The following is a 20,060-nucleotide window of genomic DNA, read 5'->3' on the forward strand; positions in this document are numbered from 1 at the left end:
TTGCCTCTTGCCTTTCCAGGAGGTGTTACAAGACAAGCAGGAGTATCTGATCCAGGCTCCTGTCATACTACTGTATCTCCACTGGAATTCGGACTGTGTGAGATTTTGTGCACGTTCTTTAAAAGTGGAATCTCTGTTTCCTGCAGCTCTCTAGCTCTTCCGAACATGAGACCCATACATGTGTGCTCAGTCATGTCCTACTCTTTTTGACCCTATGGACTGTCACTCACCAGGCTCCTCTATCTACTGGATTTCCCAGGCAAGAATACTGGAATGGATTGCCATTTCCTCCTCCAGGGGATCTTCCTGACCCAAGGATCAAACTCATGTCTCCTGTGTCTCCTGCACTGGGCGGATTCTTTACCACTTAGCAACCTGGGAAGCAGCATGTACACCACTGGTTTTCAAAACCCATTGTTCTGTGGTCTCATCTACTTGGTGTGGGATATCCAGGCTGGAGAGCTTGACTTGCTCCTTGGAGAAGATCTCTATATTTGTGATTATCCTCCCATTTAGGGGCCACTGATCCGAGGTTGGGGATACTGACTATATTGCATCTCCATTCCTCCCAACCATGATAGTGTGGTTTCTTCATATCTTTATTTGTAGTGTATCTTTTCTGCTAATTTTCAGTTATTTTCCCATAAATAGCTGCTTCATAACTAGTTGTAATTTTGGTGTTGTCTCTGGAAAGAGGTGAGTTTAGGGTCTTCCTACTCTGCCATCTTGGTCACCAGCAGTGGTATGCTTTTATGTCGTATGTATCTCTTAATTCTAATACCCACTTTTGCCTTCTAAAGCCCTTTGCTTCATCTAATTTTTTCTTAGGTGAGGGTTCTTAATTTCTTCCTACCTGTACACTTTGTGATTCATCAGTGATTTAGGTACAGATTTTTATTTCTCTTACCTATTTTTAAAATTTAAAATATGAGCATCCAATAAATATCTCCGTTATTTATTTAATGTTGATTGTTAGTAAATCTCAAGCTTTCTCTCTTTTAATTCTTTTACTTAAAAAATGGTAAGTATTGTATTCTTAATTATTAATATTAATCATGTTATAATATAATTTTATTATATTAATATTAGTTAATATTAATAATTGCAATATAAAGTATATTAACATGAAGATATTAATATACTTAATAATTATTTTAAATTTATTGATACAGTGATTGTTGCAGTCAAGATTAAATGTGTTTTAAGTATGTTTTGTAATGCATATAAATGTAGAACCTTTTTTGTATGAAGATGTCTTAGTTGGCAGCAGTTATAAATTATCACTTGCCATATGGCTTCTGATTAAATCCGAAAGGGCTGTTAACATCAGATAATTTAATTTTCTATAGTTTAATGTGAAACTCATTATTAGGATGTGGAAATTGAAAGAATTGGCTACAAATAATGTCTAATAAACTTTAAAAAATAATGACTAATAAATTTTCAGTATAGATATTTTTTATTTCTAGAGAAAAACTGAAATCTGAAGCTAAAGACAGAAAAGTTTTAGAAATTCTGCAAGTCAAGGATGCTAAAATACAAGAATTGGAACAGGTTGGTGGTATAACAGAAAATACTAAATTTATGATATTTGTTTCATATAGTAGGTCTTTACAAACATTTTAAGTTTTTTTGCAGTAATATTCACAAGAATATCAGGGTCATTATGTTGTCCTACTACTATAGTCAAGTTACTACCTTAGCCTGTTTTTCTTCTTTATGTTTTTGGCTTATAGACTATGTTATTTATACATTAAAACTCTTAAGATGGTGTTTTAATTTTATAGTAATAACTGTCACTCACTTTTTGTTGAAATTGCTATTTATTTTTAACAATTATCATTTGCTTCTGAATCCTACAAATTTTTTAATGCTTTAATTTGTACAAAAGGTTAACAATAACTGGGATGATTCTATTTGATGTTTTCAACTTTCACTTTCAAATGATGCAATCCTATAATTATAGTTAATACAATTATATGTAATGGTAAATATTAAAAATTATAGATAATTATATCCTCAGTATATTATCACTACAAAAATCCACATAGGCCGTTGATTCCCAAGAATCAGTTTGGAGGTAGTAACATCTTCAAAATAAAGGTGAAATAAATTTATCTTAAGAATTGTCTATATCATGATATATTTAAATTCATTTTATGCCCAATTGCCCATTATAGGCTAAATTATCTTTATTTTCTAGATTAAATGAAAATTTTTTCTGGTAACTCTGCTTTTCCAAGTTCTGACTCTATTTTCCTTCCTAGCGAATTAAACAGTCAGGATAATTTTCATCTAAGATTGGTTATTGTTATTAGGTTGTTTTATTAAAGGACTAAAAATGGAAGTTAATGTGGATAAAAATTAATTTTTTAAAATTCTCTCTATATAAGTTTGTTGTAAAGTTGGATATATATTCCTATCTGACATATAAATTTGAAATTTATACCTTCTCCAGAATTGTATTTTCCCTTATAGAAAAGGTAATAAGTGAGTGAGTGAAGTCACTTAGTCGTGTCTGACCCTTTGAGACCCAATGGACTGTAGCCTACCAACTCCTCCATCCATGGAATTTTCCAGGCAAGAGTACTGGAGTGGGTTGCCATTTCCTTCTTCAGGATAGAAAATGTAATAATTATTGCTATAATGATAAAATTTTAAAACTTTTTAGTTTGTTTTGGGGAAAAATAGTTGTATTTGTGACTTGAATGTCAAACAATATCAAAATGAATTCTAATATAGAAAAATACTGCCATATGCCTTGTATATTAATTAGTTGGGAAGATCCCCTGGAGGAGGGTGTGGCAACCCACGCTAGTTTTCTTGCCTGGTAAATCCCATGGCAGAAGAGCCTGCCTGCAGTCCATGGGGTCACAAAAAGTCAAACGGACTTAGCGACTAAATAATAACAAGCTACCTAATCAGTTCAGTTCAGTTCAGTTGCTCAGTTGTGTCTGACTCTAAGCTGCCTAATAGATACAAAATTAAGACTTGGAAGTGGCAAACATCATTTATACTCACATTTCATTGAGAGAAACTACTAATATGGTTAACCCAAGATTCAGCAAATTTGGGAAAAGTTACTTCCAGGCTGAGCAATCTCTTCCTCACATACAGGTTTACTCTATGGAAGAGAATGGATTTTGGCATTCTTTTAGATAACCTCTGGCAATAAATTTCCAATGCTTTAGGAAATACTCAGTTTAGCAGATCTAGATGGTCAGTCAGTTCAGTTGCTCAGTCGTGTTGGACTGTTTGCAACCCCATGGACTGCAGCACGCCAGGTTTCCCTGTCCATCATCAGCTCTCAGAGTTTGCTCAAACATATCCATTGAGTTGGTGACGCCATCCAACCATGTCATGCTCTGTCGTCCCCTTCTCCTCCTGCCTTTGATCTTTCCCAGCGTAAGGGTCTTTTCCAATGAGTCAGCTCTTTGCATCAGGTGGCCAAAGGATTGGAGTTTCATCTTGAGCATCAGTCCTTCCAATAAATATTCAGGACTGATTTCCTTTAGGACGAAATGGTTGGATCACCTTGCAGTCCAAGGGACTCTCAAGAGTCTTCTCCAACTCCACAGTTCAAAAGCATCAGTTCTTCAGCGCTCAGATTTGTTCCTAGTCCAATTCTCACATCCATGCACGACTACTGGAAAAACCATAGCTTTGACTAGATAGACCTCTGTTGGCAAAGTAATGTCTCTGCTTTTTAATATGCTGTCTAGGTTGGTCATAGCTTTTCTTCCAAGGAGCAAGAGTCTTTTAATTTCATGGCTGCAGTTATCATCTGCAGTAATTTTGGAGCCCCCCAAAATAAAGTCTGTTACTGTTCCCACTATTTCCCCATCTATTTGCCATGAAGTGATGGGACAGGATGCCATGATCTTAGTTTTCTGAATGTTGAGATTTAAACCAACTTTCTCACTCTCCTCTTTCACTTTCATCAAGAGGCTCTTTAGTTCTTTGCTTTCTGCTATAAATGTGGTGTCATCTGCATATCTGAGGTTATTTGTATTTCTTCTGGAAATCTTGATTCTAGCTTGTGCTTCATCCAGTCCAGCATGTCAGATATCTCAATTAAGAAATGCTTAGGTCATATTTTAAAATGTCTGTGTTCCCTCTCCTCCTGCAGAGAGCAGGAAGAGATTTTTCTCTGATCCTCACTGTGACAACCTAATAGTGTTCTATATATAAAACTCATGAAAGTATAGGAACTCCTCTAAGACTGGGCCCTCCAGGACATTTTTTTTTTCCCTCCAGGACATTTTTAACTCTCATGCATGTCCACACTTAACCCCCAATGATTTGTTAATTGCAGATTTGGTTTTTCTGCTCTTGGTACTGGTTTCCATGGAGTTTTCTTGTCTCAGGGACTTTGCTCTGCTGTATTGTGATTCTCTGTATTGCCTGTCTCTCTAGTTTGGGGAACAGCAATTTGCCCTATGACCTTCAGTTCTCTGATGATTCTGAGAAGAGTTGCTGATTTTCAGTTTGTTCAACTTTTTTCATGTTGTATGAATAGGAGAGACAACCTCCAAGTTACTGCATCCTGTGCTGGAAGCCAGAAGTTCCTTCATCATGTGTTTGTTGTTCCATCAAGTAATGTTAAATAGTTCTTACTTTTCCAAACTTGTAGTCTATGGAATAGAGTAACAAGAATGTTGATTCCTTAACCACATATCTAGTCAAACTACTAGAAAGTTATACACACAATTTTTTAGCTCGTTGCTGAAAAACTTTCATAGAACAATCTAATACTATTACATGCTTTATTGATAATAGTGTAAAAAAATGCCATGTAACTTCTTTTGGTAAGACTGTGCTTTAGCTTTGTCACCGCTAGTTATAAAGTAAATCTTGTAATAAATTTTCCTTCAAGTATTGCATTAGATAACTCGAGTCTACTAATAACTTGCTATATTTAATGAGATGATTTTTAAACATTGAATTTCCCTTTTTTCTTACCTTCTAGGAAGCTCAGAAATAACTTTCAGTTCTCAGTTACATTTAATTCTCTCACCCCTTCCCTTTATCCATTTACCTTTGTTTTAGTTGTACTGATATCATTACTTCTCTGTTTTTCATTAAACTCTTTTTATGCATTTTAAAGTAGGTCATATAAATAATATATTAACTATGCTCAAGTATTGTTTTATAGAGTTTTAGGTCTTTTGAACTGCTGCCATCACACCCCACTTTTTTCCTAATTCATACCCACTATCATTCTCTTCTTACTCTACAGACTTCTTTTGACCATGATTTGAATTATTCATTTCATGGCTTAACCATAATAAATAATTTGTTCCAGCCATACTTTCTCTTGTCACCCTTTATGCTTTATGGTTCCTCTGAGTTCAATTTGCTATTTTAATATTAACTCAAGCCAGACCATTAAGAATGTATTTTACTCTATCCAGAAAAGTTTGTTGAAAAGGTTTCATGAAGCTAAATTTAGGACTTGGAGGGTTATTAATGTTTAGTGAAAGAAGTCAGAGAAAGATAAATACTGTACAGTGTCACTTATATGTGGAATCTGAACAATAAAACAAACTAGTGAATATAACAAAAAGGAGGCAGAGTCACAAATATGGAGAGCAAACCAGTAGTTACCAGTGGGGAGAGCAAAGCGGGAAGGGACGAGATAGGAGAAGGGGATTAAGAGGTACAAGCTACTATGTATAAAGTAAATAAGCTACAAGGATATATTATATAGCAGAGGGAATATAGCATTTCAAATAACTGTAAGTGGAATATAACCTTTAAAATTGTGAAATCATGTCATATATCTAAAACTTATAGAATTTATTATAAATCAACTATACTTCTCTAAAAAGGAAAAGAAAAAAAATGAATTGTAACTATATATACTTGTGCTAAGGCTTCCCTGGTAGTTCAGTTGGAAAAGAATCTGCCTACAATGCAGGAGACCTCGGTTTGATTCCTGGTTTGTGAAGATCCGCTGGAGAAGGGATAGGCTACCCACTCCAGTATTCTTGGGCTTCCCTGGTGGCTTAGGTGGTAAAGAATTTGCATGCAGTGTGGGAGACCTGGGTTTGATCCCTGTGTTGGAAGTATCCCCTGGAGAAGCGAACGGCTATCCACTCCTGTATTCTGGCATGGAGAATTCCATGGAGTGCATAGTCTATGGGGTTGCAAGAGTCCAACACAACTAAGTGACTGTCACTTCCATTATAAAAACTATATCATTGAGGGTACATTTTATTAGGAAAATATTTTGAGTTATGTAAAATTTAACAGATCTTTGAGAGTTTATCAGTTCTCTTCCATTGGGAATACATCTGTGTCTAACTTATTACTTTAATGATTTATGATATATAAGATCATTTATCAAACTAATTATCAGAATATGAACCTGGGTCTCCTGGCCCAGGCAGGCTCTTTACCAGGTGAGCCACCAGAGAAGCCCTAAAAGTATTATGGTTTTGGTTAGCTAAGTTCCTACTGTATTCTGTGTTTTTATTTAAAGATTAAGTCTACATTTGTCCTGTAGATTACTAAATTCACTCAAATGCTAACTTTTCAATTATTAAATAATTTTCATGAAAGGACTTGTTATTGCTGTCATTTATGTTGTTTATTCAGAGAAGGCAATGGCACCCCACTCCAGTACTCTTGCCTGGAAAATCCCATGGACAGAGGAGCCTGGTAGGCTACAGTCCATGGGGTTGTGAAGAGTCGGACGCGACTGAGCGACTTCACTTTCACTTTTCACTTTCATGCATTGGAGAAGGAAATGGCAACCCACTCCAGTGTTCTTGCCTGGAGAATCCCAGGGATGGGGGAGCCTGGTGGGCTGCCGTCTATGGGGTCGCACAGAGTCGGACACGACTGAAGCGACTTAGCAGCAGCAGCCGCATGTTGTTTATTCCTGTTAAGTTTAGCTCTCATTAATGGGCAAATGTTTCTAAACGTTAAATTATTTGGTCTAGTATCTCACCTTTCTAAAGTCTAAATAATCTCAAGGATAGATGAGGGTGCTTAATTTTTGTTAATTCTCCTTTCAAAGGATAGGCCTGTAGATATTTCACTGTCTTAGTGTTCATATGATTGAATTTATCAGTGTCAATCTCATTCATAAACATTTACTATAATTTAGTTTGGGAGATAGTATGAGTACATCAATAATTAGCAGCTCTATGTAATATGTGCCAAATGAATAATGTAGGCAATACAGAAACTTGGGAATAGAAATTTCTGTGATAGTTAGGAAAGGCTTCATGGAGGAGGTAAAAATTGAACCTTGAAAGAGGCTGAGACTTAGATGAGAATAGAAAAATAGGTTATGAATTGTAGATGTTTATGCATCTATTTTTGTGCTGTTTGATTGATGTCAAACATAATTTTATATGCCCTAGTAATTAAAATAAGCAATAAAAATTAAAACTATATTGAGGTACCATTTATATTTAATTTGTAAAACATTACCAAGCCTGAGTGTTTTATTGGTACAGATATGGAGTTATGAGAACTCCTGAAGTTCAGTTGGCCTATGAATGAGTAATGTCACCTCTAAGTATAAATCAAGAGCAATGTTTCATTAATATGATCCCTACACTGAGAAAAATACATTTTACTTCATAACCCAGTATACACACAGATAAAGTAGAAGTGTCATAATCACACTACTATATATAAAATTGACTACCTAATAAGGACTTATAGTATAGCACAGGGAACTCAATACTCTGTAATGACCTATATTGGAAAAGAACCTAAAAAACAGTATGTATATATATATATATATATATATATATATATACACACATATATATATTTAAGTAATTCACTTTACTGTACAGCAGAAGCTAACAATACATTGTAAATCAACTATACTCTAATACAAATTATCAAAACAATATAGTTGTTCTTTTTATATAAAATAAAGATAAAATATAACAAAGCACATATCAAATATGAATTTGATAATATTTAAATGAAATGGAAATCCTAAATTAAACATTTGCAAGAAAACATAGGAATAATAGTTTCAAATATTAGTTGGAAAAATAAGTGGGTTGACAAAAGTTGAGTAAGTTTGGCAAAGAGTCAGTATTATGGCATGGATATCAGTTTTAGCATGTTGGTTTGAGATGGCAGCAGATAGTTAAAATGGAGGTATTTTTATAGAAAACTGGAAATCTGAGATTGGTACTTGGAAGAGAGTTAGGGCCAGATTATGGATCGGGTAGTCTTTTAGACAGAGACGAGACTAGAAGCCAGGAGAGTGGGTAAGTTTTCTGAGGGAAAAGCTATAAAGATTTGAAAAGAGGGAAACTAAGACATGAGTCATGGATACATCCTTCAATTAGATTTAGGTATTTCTGGTAGGTGAGAAGAATATTTGGTTAACAATTATGGCAGTTTTAGTATTTTGAATATCTTTCTACACAGCAAGATATTTTGGGTACGAAAACAGACTTGCTGTTTATCATTCTTTAAAATTGCTCATGCTTTCACAGAACTGTTTTTCTAAAAAAATGTTTTAGATAGAATGTAATTCTTATTTTAGCTACATAAGCATTTTCTTTAATTAGAATATTTTGTAAAATTTTGGGTTTTTTTTCCATGTTGCACAACTAAATCCAGAAAGTTTGCTTTCTGTATGAGGCTGAATATTTGGTGTCCTGTTTTTATGTGTACTTCATTTTTAAACTAGTAACTTGGCACATGTTTGCATGTTTTACTTGATAATTTCTGGGCATGTCATAGGAAATGAGAAATTATGATAATGGATGTTGTTATGAAAGCTAGTTAATTCTAATATTACCAATCAAAGTCTCAAACTTTTCATATGAAATTATTTTTTCTTAGAAATACCAATTAATCAGTAATTTTGCTTTTTTTCCAGAGAGAATCAGGACTAACCCAGGAAATAAATGACCTTGTAAAACGGAAGATGGCAGTAGATGAAGAAAATGCTTTCTTAAGGAAAGAATTCAGTGACTTGCAGAAGAAATTTAAAGATAAAAGTCAAGAAGTTAAGGTGTGTTGACTTGTACACAGTTTTATGCTACTGTTTCTTTGAAGTCCTACTTTAAGCTTTGCCAGCCTTTGTGGCCCAGAAAGTGACAAGCTGGGAGGAAAAATTGCCTTAGGCCCTGCTGTGCCATACAGTTTTCTCACATGCAAAAACTCTAAGATACTTTAAAGCTCAGACTCTAAGCTTTATAACTTTCCGATAAATAGTTAATGATGGAAATGGAGCTAAGAAAGTAGGAGTGTGAATATGTGGCTTCTTGTAATTAGATTCTGATGGGACTGGCATTATTAATTGATAAAACCCAGGTCTGGGAGGCTATGTCTGTGTGGGTCACAAAAATAGCTGGGGACAGCATCAAAGGCAGCTTGATCAATTAATGGGCTCTTTGCAAATGTGTACTCATCAAAGCTGTCATCCAGTGAAAAAATATGACCCATCCACCTGCATGAAAAGAGGCCAATAAAAGTATACAGGTGACCTTGGCCATCAAATATAAAAGAAGCTGCTGGGAGGATAAAATTGCACAGTTTGTATTTGCTGATTAGTTCTCAGCTTTTTTTTTTTGTTGTTGTTGTTTTGTGTATTGGCCCTTGTGGTACTGTTCTATGGGACACTAAGGAGTGTGTGCAGAATAAGGAAGAGCAAAACAGGCTGGTTATAAAAACTCTGAAGGAGGAAAATGAGAAATTAAGTACCCACTGCGCTGACCTGCTAAATGACCTGGAGAAACTGAGGAAGCAGGAAGCACATTGGAGAAAAGAAAAATTTAGCATTGATGCAAAAGTAAAGGTATGGAATGAGAATGGAATTCGTGCTGTTATTTTGCATCTATCTTCTTAGGAAGTTTATTACATGTTATTTTCTTTAAATAGCGAGTTATATATTCAAATCCACCAGTGGGGACTAGCATTAATTTATATTCCTTCACTTAAGACCCATAGCTTTTTAAAAATTGATGTCGCAAAGCAGGAAACTGACTTCAAATACTTATCTAAAATGTAATCATTAAAAAATAAAGGCTATTGGATTTTGAAATAAAACATGTTTTGAAAAAACACATTTAGAATTATGAATTTTGACTTTTTGTAATTAGGGCTTAAATTTATAGATATAACTAGAATTCATTGCAGTGTAGTTTTAAGATTGTATTTTTCAAGTCCTTTAAAAATACATAAAAAAAATAAAGCAGTTAAAAATACATGTGTTTTATATGTATTTCTTTGGCTTGAGAGGACCTTATTCATAGTAAAATATAGAAGATAAAAGTTACAATCAGTCTTCATAATCTTCTTATGTCTTTTCTGATAAATACTTTTCAAAATAATTTTTTGTAGCTTTCTCTTGGGTTTGAGAATGTTTTTGTTCATTTTTCCCCATTGAATTTCAGTTTTCTTCTTAACCATAGATTTTGTTGAAAAGGCTCACATCTAAAATTTTGGTTCTAGTAAATATGATAGCCTCTCTATGTGTATGCATGCTTAAGAAGAATTTATAACATACATGTGTGTGTATATATGTATATATATAGCAATTTAAATATAATAAATATGGATATGTTTATCCAAAGGTTTGTGTGAGTGTATGCCAGTGTGCCTGATTATTTAAGTTAGAGAAGAAAAGATAAGTCTTTCTGAGTGTGTGAATCTATTCATTGCGAATTATTTTAAGGAAATACATACATTAAATCTATTAGTGTACAATCAGGGAATGATTGAGTTTTGAGAGAACTGAATTCCGGCAATTCAATTAGCAGTGTTAGCAATGTTTCTGAATTATCTTGAACTTATTTTTGTATCAGTTTCTGCTTCCCTGCAACTTTTAAGCTGTTTGTTTGTGTGATAAGAGTTCACGGCACTTCCTTGTGTAAATTCATAGCTACATGAGTTTTTGATGATGATTTTCATTTCCTTTTTTTGCCATTCAGATAGTCTACTGTGATTTTTAGTCTTTTTTTCTATTAGAGTGTTTGCATTTTCTTATTAATTTGTAAGCATTCTTTATTCTAGATAGCAGTGCTTTGTTTTACATATGTATTGCAAATACCTTCTGTCCCATGAATCTTGAATAATGTAAATTAGATATTCAAAATATATAAATTTCTATAGTCATTTTTGTTAAAATATTTTTGTTTCTAATGTTTTTGTTCTAGAAGTCTTAATAGTATCAAGTTTTCCATACCCTGAAGTCTTTAATCTATTTAGAATTCATATTGGAATATGGTGTTCCACACCATATATTCAGTATTGATTTGTGATGCAGTTTCTCTCACATCTTTAAGTTGCCATGTGTATATGGACTTATTTCTGGACTTTCTAATATTTTCATGGGTTCAAGTATTGTAGTTTCATAATTTTACTCATTATTTGCTAGAGTGACCTACTTATTTATTCCCCTTTTTGTAAGTCATGAACCCTACATGAACCTCTTCTCTAGTAATATTTAAGGATCATTTCATTAGTTTTACTGAAAAATTCTATTAGAAGGCATATTGGAACATTATCTACTTTATGAATTAATTTGGGAGGAATTGTGATCTACTATTTAAGAATTTGGAATAAAGATTTTTAATTTTCTTAAAATGGTTGTTTACTTTTATTATGTTTATTACTAGCTATTCACATTATTGTGAAAATATTGTTTTATGCTAAAAAATTTAAATTATATTTTAATTAATTATTTATGGACATTAGCAGTGTTACTAAATTATCTTGAACTTATTTTCAACAATTTTTCCCAAATATCTTATTAGTTCTAAAAATGTGTATATTTTCTATTATACAGTTACACTGTCAGTAAGAAGGCTGCCTCTTTTTTTTCTTTTGGCATATAATTCTCATACCATACATTTAATCCATTTAAAGTGTACAGGCCAATAATATTTAGTTTATGTAGAGTTTTGCAACTATTACCAAAATTACTTTTAGAACATTTTCATCAACTCCAAAAGAAGCCCCATAACTTTTAATAGTCATTCCTCATTTATCTTTAGCTTTGCACCCAAGATCACCACCCATGGGCTTTCTTGCTGTATAGATTTATCTGTTCTAACCATTTCATATTAATGAAATGAATTTTAATGAATTATAAAATCTTTTGTGACTAACTTCCTCCACTTAGAATAATGTTTTCAAAGGGTTTGTCCATGTTGTAGTATATATCAGTACTTTATTATTTTTGTAGTTGAATAATATTCTATTATATAGATAATCTGTATTTTATTTATCTCAAGTAGATGGACATTTGTGTTATAAATATTTGTGTTCAAGATTTTGTATATACATATATTTTTATTTCTCATAGGTGTATACCAAGGAGTGAGATTACAAGGTCATGTGATAATTTTGTTTTTAAGCTTCTGAGGAACTGTCAGACTGTTTTCAAAAGCAGCTATATTATTTTACATTCTGAACAGCCCTGTCTGAGGGTTCTGATTTCTCTCGGTCCTTGTCAACACTTATTATTGTCTTTTGACTTTTAGCCATCTTTGTGGATGTGAGTGACCTCATTGTTGTTTTTATTTTCATTTCCCTGAAGGTAAATAATTTTGGTCATCTTCTTATATGTTATTGGCCATTTGCATATCTTTCAGAAATGTGTAATTTCTTTTGTGCATATTCTAGATACAAGTCTCTTTTTATTTACATAATTTCAAACTGTTTTTTTTAGTTCTCTGAGTTGTTTCTTACATCCTTAATGGTATTATTTGAACAGAAAGTGTAAAACTTTTATATTTAATTTATCTACTTTTTCTTTTGTTGTCCATGCTTTTGGGCATTCTCAGATGTATCTCAGATGTGCATCTGAGAAACCATTGCTTAATCCAAGATCATGAAAATGATCTTTATGTTTTCTTCTAAGATTTTTATTTCTTACATTTTGTTCTTTAATCCATTTTGAGTTAATTTTTAAATATGATGTTTGATAGGAATCCACTTCCATTCTTTTGCATGTGTTATTCCATTGTCACAGCTCCATTTGATAAAAAAAAAAAGACTATTCTTCCCACTGAATTTATCCTAGCATATTTATTGAAAATCAATTGACTGTAAATATAAAGGTGTATTTCTGGACCTCAATTCTGTTCCTTTGATCTATAATTTATCCTTATGCCTATATCACACTATATTGATTATTGTAGATTTGTAATGAATTTTGCAATTAGGACTTGTGTGTCCTCAATATTTAGTCTTCTTTTTTCAAGGTTAGCTTTTCTCTATCATTTATATTTCTATATGAGTTTTAGAATCAGCTTTTCCATTTCTTCTGGAAAAAAAAGCAAGCTAATATGATTTTGATAGAGATTCTGTTGAATCAGATCAATATGGTGAGTGTTACCATCTTAACAGTATTGTAACTCCAATTCATCAATAGGAGATTTCATTTATATAGAAACTTCTTTAATTTCTTTCAGTAATGCGTTACAGTTTTCAGATTATAACTTTGCACTTCTTTGAGTGCATACATTTTAAAATATTTAATTATTTTTTTCTGTTATTCTAAATGGAATTGTTTCTTAATTTCCTTTTTGTATGGTTCATTGCTAATGTATGTATTCAATTAATTTTTGTATATTAGTCTTATATCTTGCAAACTACCTAAAGAAGATTGTTTCTGTAGGACTTTCTGTGTGTAAGATCATGTCATCTGTAAGTAGAAATTGTCTTCTTCCTTTCTAATTTGTATGTCTTTTATCTCCTTTTATTGCCTGTCACCCTAGCTAGAATCTCTAGTATGAAGTTAAATAGAAAAAAAGAGAGTGGAAATCTATATCTTCTTCCTGATCTCAGGAGGAAAGGATTTGCTCTTTCATCCTTAGGCATGGTATTAGCAATGAGCTTTTTGTTGATATACTTTATCAGTTAAGAAAATTCCCTTCTTTTCCTAGTGTGTTGAATTTTTATTTTTAATCATGAAATGGTGTTGGGTTTTGGCAAATAAATGCTTTTTATGTATCTGGTGAAATGGTTATGTGGTATTTGTCTTTCATTTTATTGGTGTGGCATATTACCTTGTTTTTTGGATGTTATACCAACCTTATGCTGCTGGGGTATCTTTATTTTCATCTGACGTTAGTGTAATAAGTGTACTATTTTTATCTGACCTTAAAATGATAATGATAGCCTTAAAGAATGAGTTCAGAAGTGTTCCCTCCCTTACATTTTTTGGAATAATTTGAACAGAATTAGTATGAAATCTTTTAAAAGGTTTGGTAGAATTCACCAGTGAAACCATCTGATCTGGGAATTTTCTGTGTTGGGAGATTTTAATAGCTGATTAAATTCATTTATCATGGGTTGAGATTTTTTATTTATTCTTGAGTCAGTTTAGGTATTTTGTATATTTCAGAATTTGTACTTTTCATCTTGGTTATCTAATTTGTTGAACAATTGTTTATAGTATTCTCTAGTCATCTTTTAAATTTCTGTATGGTTTGTAGTACTGTCTTTACAAGTCTGTTGCTGTCTTCAAAAGAGTCAGCTTTAGAGTTAGTTGAATATATTGTTTAGTTATGCCCTTAAAAGTATTTCAACAATAATCTTGATTATTTCACTCCTTCCTTCTCCTTTTGGATCACTCGGCTATACTTTTCTGTATCCCTAAGCTGTAAAATTGCATTGTTGGTTTTAGATGTGTCACCATTTTTAGTATAGGCATTTACAGCTTTAAGTTTCCTTCTGAACTTTGTTACATCCTGTGAGTTTTGGCATGTTATGTTTTTGTCTTCATTTGTATCTGGATATTTTCGGATTTTCTTGTGGTTTCTTTTTTGATCGATTGGCTCTTCAAGAGTGTATTGTTTAATTTCCATGTGTTTTGAATTTTTCAGTTTTCCTTCTGTTAATTGAGTTTTAGCTCCATCTACTGTGCTGGGAGAAGATGCTTTGTATGATTTTAATGTTCTAAAATTTATTGAGAGATGTTTTATGACTTGGCATATGGTCTGATATGTTGAATGTTCTATTTGTAACTAAGAAAAATGTGTATTCTGCTGTTTGGGGGTAGAGTGAACCATATACATCTGTTAAATATACTTGGTTCATAGTGTTTTAAGGGTCTTTTTTATCCTTGGTGCTCATCTATCTAGATGTTCTACCATTATTTAAAGTGGACTATTGAATTACCCAACTATTAATAAAAAACTATTTCTTCTTTCAGTTCTGTCCTTTATATAAATTAGGGCTTTGGTTTTGGTGCATGTATGTTTACAGTGCTTACATCTTGATGAATTGACTCATTGATTAACATATAATGCCCTCTTTTGCCTCTTATAACTGTTTTTGACTTAGTCTTTTTTGTCCAGTATTCTTACATTCATCCTAGTTCTGTTTGGTTTTTATTTTCATGAAGTACTTTTTCTCATTCTTTCATTTTCATTTTTTTTTGTGTGTCTTTGGATCTGATAGTCTCTTCTAAAAACTTGTAGTTGTATAATATTTTCTTCATTCTGTCTCTGCCTTTTGATAGAATTTAATCTGTGTGCACTTAAAGTAGCTACTAGTAAAAAAAGATTAACTTCTGCCACTTTATTGCTTGTTTGCTCTATGTCTTCTAGATTTTTTTTGTTCCTCATTTCCTCTATTACTGTCTTCCTTTGTGTTTAGTTGATTTTTTTGTAGTGGCACATTTTGATTCCCTTCTCATTTTTGGGTATATGTTCTGTTGATTTTTTTTGTGGTTACCATCAAGATTATATTTATCATCCTAAACTTATAACAATATAATTTGAATTGATACTAACTTATTTTCAATAACATAGAAAACTCTTCTGCTTTGTTGCTTTTCCCCTCTATTTCAAGTTGTTTTTGTCACCAGTTACATCTTTATAAAATGTGTGCTCTGTAATATAGATTTACAACTTTTTATTTTTGGCTCTGAAATTATATATAGGATAAAAATTAGAGTTAAAACCAAATATACAACAATACTGCATTTTATATTTGCCCATGTATTTACCTTTACTGGAGCCTTCATTTTTTCAGATGGCTTTGAGTTACCATTTTACGTTCTGTCTGAGGTATTTCCATTAGCATTTCTTATAGGTTAGATTTCATAATGAACTCCCTCAGCTTTTGTTTATCCGTGAATGTCTTAATTATGCTCTGATTTTGAAGGACAGTTTTGCTGGGTATAGAATTCAACATTGACATTTTTTCTCTTAAAACTTTAAATATATCATTTAAATATATATCATTGCCTTCTGACTTCCATGATTTCTGATGAGAAATCAGGTGTTAATTTCATTAATGAGCCCTTGTGACTAGTCATTCTCTTTTGTTACTTTCATGATTCTCTTTTTGTTTTTGGCTGATTTTGAAAAGTTTAATTGTAGTGTATCTTAGTGTGGGTCTCTTTCTGTTGATCTCACTTGGAGTTTGTTGTGGTCTTTGGCTTTATAGATACATGTATTTCATCAGAATTGAGAAGTTTTGGGCCCTTATTTCTTCATTGTTGTGTCTGCCCACCCCTTCTGTCTCTTCTCTTTTTGGATTCCCATAACGTACATTTTTGTCTGTTAATAGTGTCCCACTGTTCTCTTAGGCTGTATTCAATTTTCTTCATTCGTCTTTCTGTTTCTCAGAGTCAATAAATTCACTAGTTCTATCTTTTAGTTTGCTCACATTGGTTGACCCCTCTGGTGAATTACTCATTTTGGTTATTTTAATTTTTACCTCTAGAATTTGATTCATGTTTATAACCTCAGGCTCTTTATTGATATTTGTTTGGTTTATATTAATACATTGTTTTTCTGATTTCCTTAATTCTTTTACATATTTTTCTTTAAGTATACTTGAGATAGTTTTAAAGTTTTGCCTTGTAGATCTGATATCTGAGTTTCCTCAGGAATTGTTTCTGTTAATTTTGTGTTCCTTTGAATACGCCATATTGTCCTGTTTCTTTGTATGCTTTGTAACCTTTTCTTGTTGTTGAAAGTTGGGCATTTGTGATAACAAATATATGATAAAGCTAGAAATAAGATCGTACCCCTTCCCAAGACTTTGCTGCTTTCTTAACTGCTGAAGGCTATGGTAGTCTTTGTTTAGTGCTTTGGTTTACTTTTATAAGGTGTTTATTCTTTACTGTATATAGTCATTAAAATCTCTGTCCTTTAGCTTTAGTCTACTCTTTTTGTGACCGAATTTCACCTTGACTGCCAACAGCTAAAATGAAAATACAAACAAAAAGAAAAAAAATCACATACACAGGTTCAAAACAAGTTCCTTTCCCAGACCTTATAGATTGGCTCTCTAATAGAACATTCCTTTAATACTTACCCAGACTTGCATTGAGCTCAGGGGTTATCCCCAAGTAAAGTGCCTCTGGATTTTGTGAATATGCATCTTTCTCTGGAGATATGTGTGGACTTATAAACTCTCCCATGTGAAAGGGTTTTTTTTGAATGTCTTAATTTCCCAAAGAATTTCCCACAACATTTAGTCCCATGACTTAGGCATCCTATTGTATATCATAACCAGTCATCTTTTGCCCTGTGCAAAGGCATCTGTGGTTTATTAGTTTACCTTATAGCATTTTTGAGCCATGATGAAGTGGTTGGATGGCATCACCAACTCGATGGACATGAGTTTGAGCAAGCTGTAGGAGTTGGTGATGGATAGGGAAGCCTGGCATGCTGCAGTCCATGGGGTCACAAAGAGAGGAACACGACTGAGTGACTGAACTGAACTGAATTCCACTTTTCCAGTCTGTGTTCAGAGTCTGGTCAGAGATAATCCCTTTGCATCATTCCTTCTGGTCACCACTAGACCAATTAGAACAGACACATACAATAATTTGTTAGGAAAGTTTTTTTTTTTTTTTTTCTGTTCTTTCCCAAACCAGAAAAGATCACCTACTGGGAACATTGGCTACTGCCACTATATGAATTATACTGTTTTAAGATTCTTGGCTTTAAGATAGCTAGTGTGCTGAGAATAAGCTGTGGAAGGGCTTATAAAAAATTCAAGAATATTTTATCTGTTTTTTAAGTTGCTTTTTTTTTTTTTTGGTTCAACATTTTCTTTATTATTGTAAAATTTTGAGTTTTCCAACATTGGTTCTGGACAGTTTCTACTATTTTTTTCCATTTTTTTTCCCAGGCAAGAGTGCTTGGAGCTACATACTCTGCATTATGCAAGTGTCATTCATTGCCTTCATTTATAAATGGATTAGTATTTTTACTGGATATAGTATTCTGTGTTAGCAATAGATATTGTATTCCTGATACTGTATCCAGATACGATATTCTAGATGTATAGTATTACTGGATATAGTATTCTGTGTTGGCAGTGTTTTTCTTTGAGTATTTTTAATATGTTATCTCTGTCTATACTTTCCATTATTTCTGAAGAAAAGTCAGTTGCTAATCTTACTGAAGTGTATTGGAAACAACGAGTCATTTTCTCTTCTGGTTTCTAACAGTTTCTCCTTGTCTTTGGCTTTCAGCATTTTGACCATGATGTATCTACTCATGATCATCTCTGTTTATAAATAGTAGTTAGAGAGTTTGTAGTCTTTCCTGGATGTGTAGATTAATGTTTTTCATCATTGTTTGGTAGTTTCCAACCATTATTTCTTTGAGTATTTTTTCTGTTCCTTATTCTATTGCCGTTCCTTCTGATGGTCCCATTATGCTTATATTGGTGCATTTAGTGGTGTCCAGTATTTCTCTGTGTCTATTCATTTTTATTATTTTTTTGATAGATCTTCAAATTTTTTGTTCTTATTCCTACTAATTCATATTAAAAGTTGAGCTCTTCTAGTAAGGTAATTTTTTTTTTCCATTTTAGTGACTGTGCTTTTTAGTACCAGATCTTCCATTTTAATGTTTCAAAACATCTTATATACTTTTTTGGTATTTTCTATTGGATAAGACTGTCATTTTACTTTTTTGATAAATATTGGTACTTTTAAAAACATGATTTTCTTTTGTTTTTTAAGTATACTTATAATGTCTCTTGAAATCTAGTATCTGAATTTTCTCATGGACAGTATCTGTTGCCTGGTTTATTTCCTTTTTATGAATGATGCTTGTCTTTTTCTTGCATGTTATATTTTTTTTTGTTGAAAAATGTACATTTAAAATTATATTCTGTAAAGTTAACACCATCACAAATGAAAAGCTATCTATGTCTTTCACCTTCAGTATACAACTACTAAAACATCCATAGCACAACAAAGATGTCTCTGTTCAGTACATCAGGATGCTGGAGAATTCTGTGTGTCTGTGCACTAAAGGTGGTTGGATTGGAAAATATGAAGGATGCTGAACCAAGGGAACAATGGAGGCATGTTTGCAGTCCTGTTCTATTAACACCAGCAGCTGTGACCACAATCTCAGAGAATCTGACAGTGGCAGAGGAGGTGATGCACATGATTCTAGCCTCCTGGCCACAGTAGTGCCTACAGCCACAAGAAACTGGGCAGCAGTGATAGTGAGGCCTTATACCCTATACCTCCAGCCAACAGAGCAACCATTACTCTTGCCCTTCACTTGCACATCTGCAGCAGTGCAGCTTACGACACTGAATGCTACAGAGGTGCCCGAAGGAAAATTACAGCACTGGACACCACAGAGGCACCCACAGGAAAGTTATAACACTGGATACCATGGAGGCATCTGCAGGACCCTGCCTCCTCCTGCCTCCTCCTGCCTCTTCCCTCATAGTTGTGGAGCCTGCAATTCAGGATCCCAGATATGAGGGAATAGCCCACCATCCCAGTGCCCCAGGCAGCAGCAACTATGACACTTGCGGAAACAGGGCACCAGTGACCCTAGAGACACAGGAAACGATAATGAAGGCACAGGGCCACACAGAGGCCAAGGAACACGGAAAATGCAGACTCTCAGATATACCCAGCGGCAGCCAAGTAAGAGAAGCCCAAAACTTGTACTGTATCACCACCTACTGCAAATTAAAAGAAAGACTTCTAATTTCTGACCTGTTGAATTGTTAGAATAAAGCAGAAAGGTGTTCCCTACTTCTGTGTGTCAGCAGAGGAAAAACTTATCAAGCACCATGAAAAACCACAGTAACACTACCACAAAAAGAAAATTACAATTTCC

General features: G+C 33.3%; 1 protein-coding gene across 1 annotated transcript in view; it reads left to right on the forward strand.

Annotated features, from left to right (window-relative positions):
- CNTLN (centlein) overlaps window positions 1-20,060 on the forward strand; it is a 313,542-nt gene that overhangs the window by 86,534 nt on the left and 206,948 nt on the right. Inside the window, exons 3-5 of the mRNA XM_043486610.1 lie at window positions 1,470-1,554; window positions 8,867-9,001; window positions 9,617-9,787. Of these exons, the coding sequence (XP_043342545.1) occupies window positions 1,470-1,554; window positions 8,867-9,001; window positions 9,617-9,787 (391 nt within the window). The remainder of the gene's footprint in view (window positions 1-1,469; window positions 1,555-8,866; window positions 9,002-9,616; window positions 9,788-20,060) is intronic.

This window comes from Cervus canadensis, chromosome 14, assembly GCF_019320065.1.
Source record: "Cervus canadensis isolate Bull #8, Minnesota chromosome 14, ASM1932006v1, whole genome shotgun sequence".
NCBI lineage: Eukaryota > Metazoa > Chordata > Mammalia > Artiodactyla > Cervidae > Cervus > Cervus canadensis.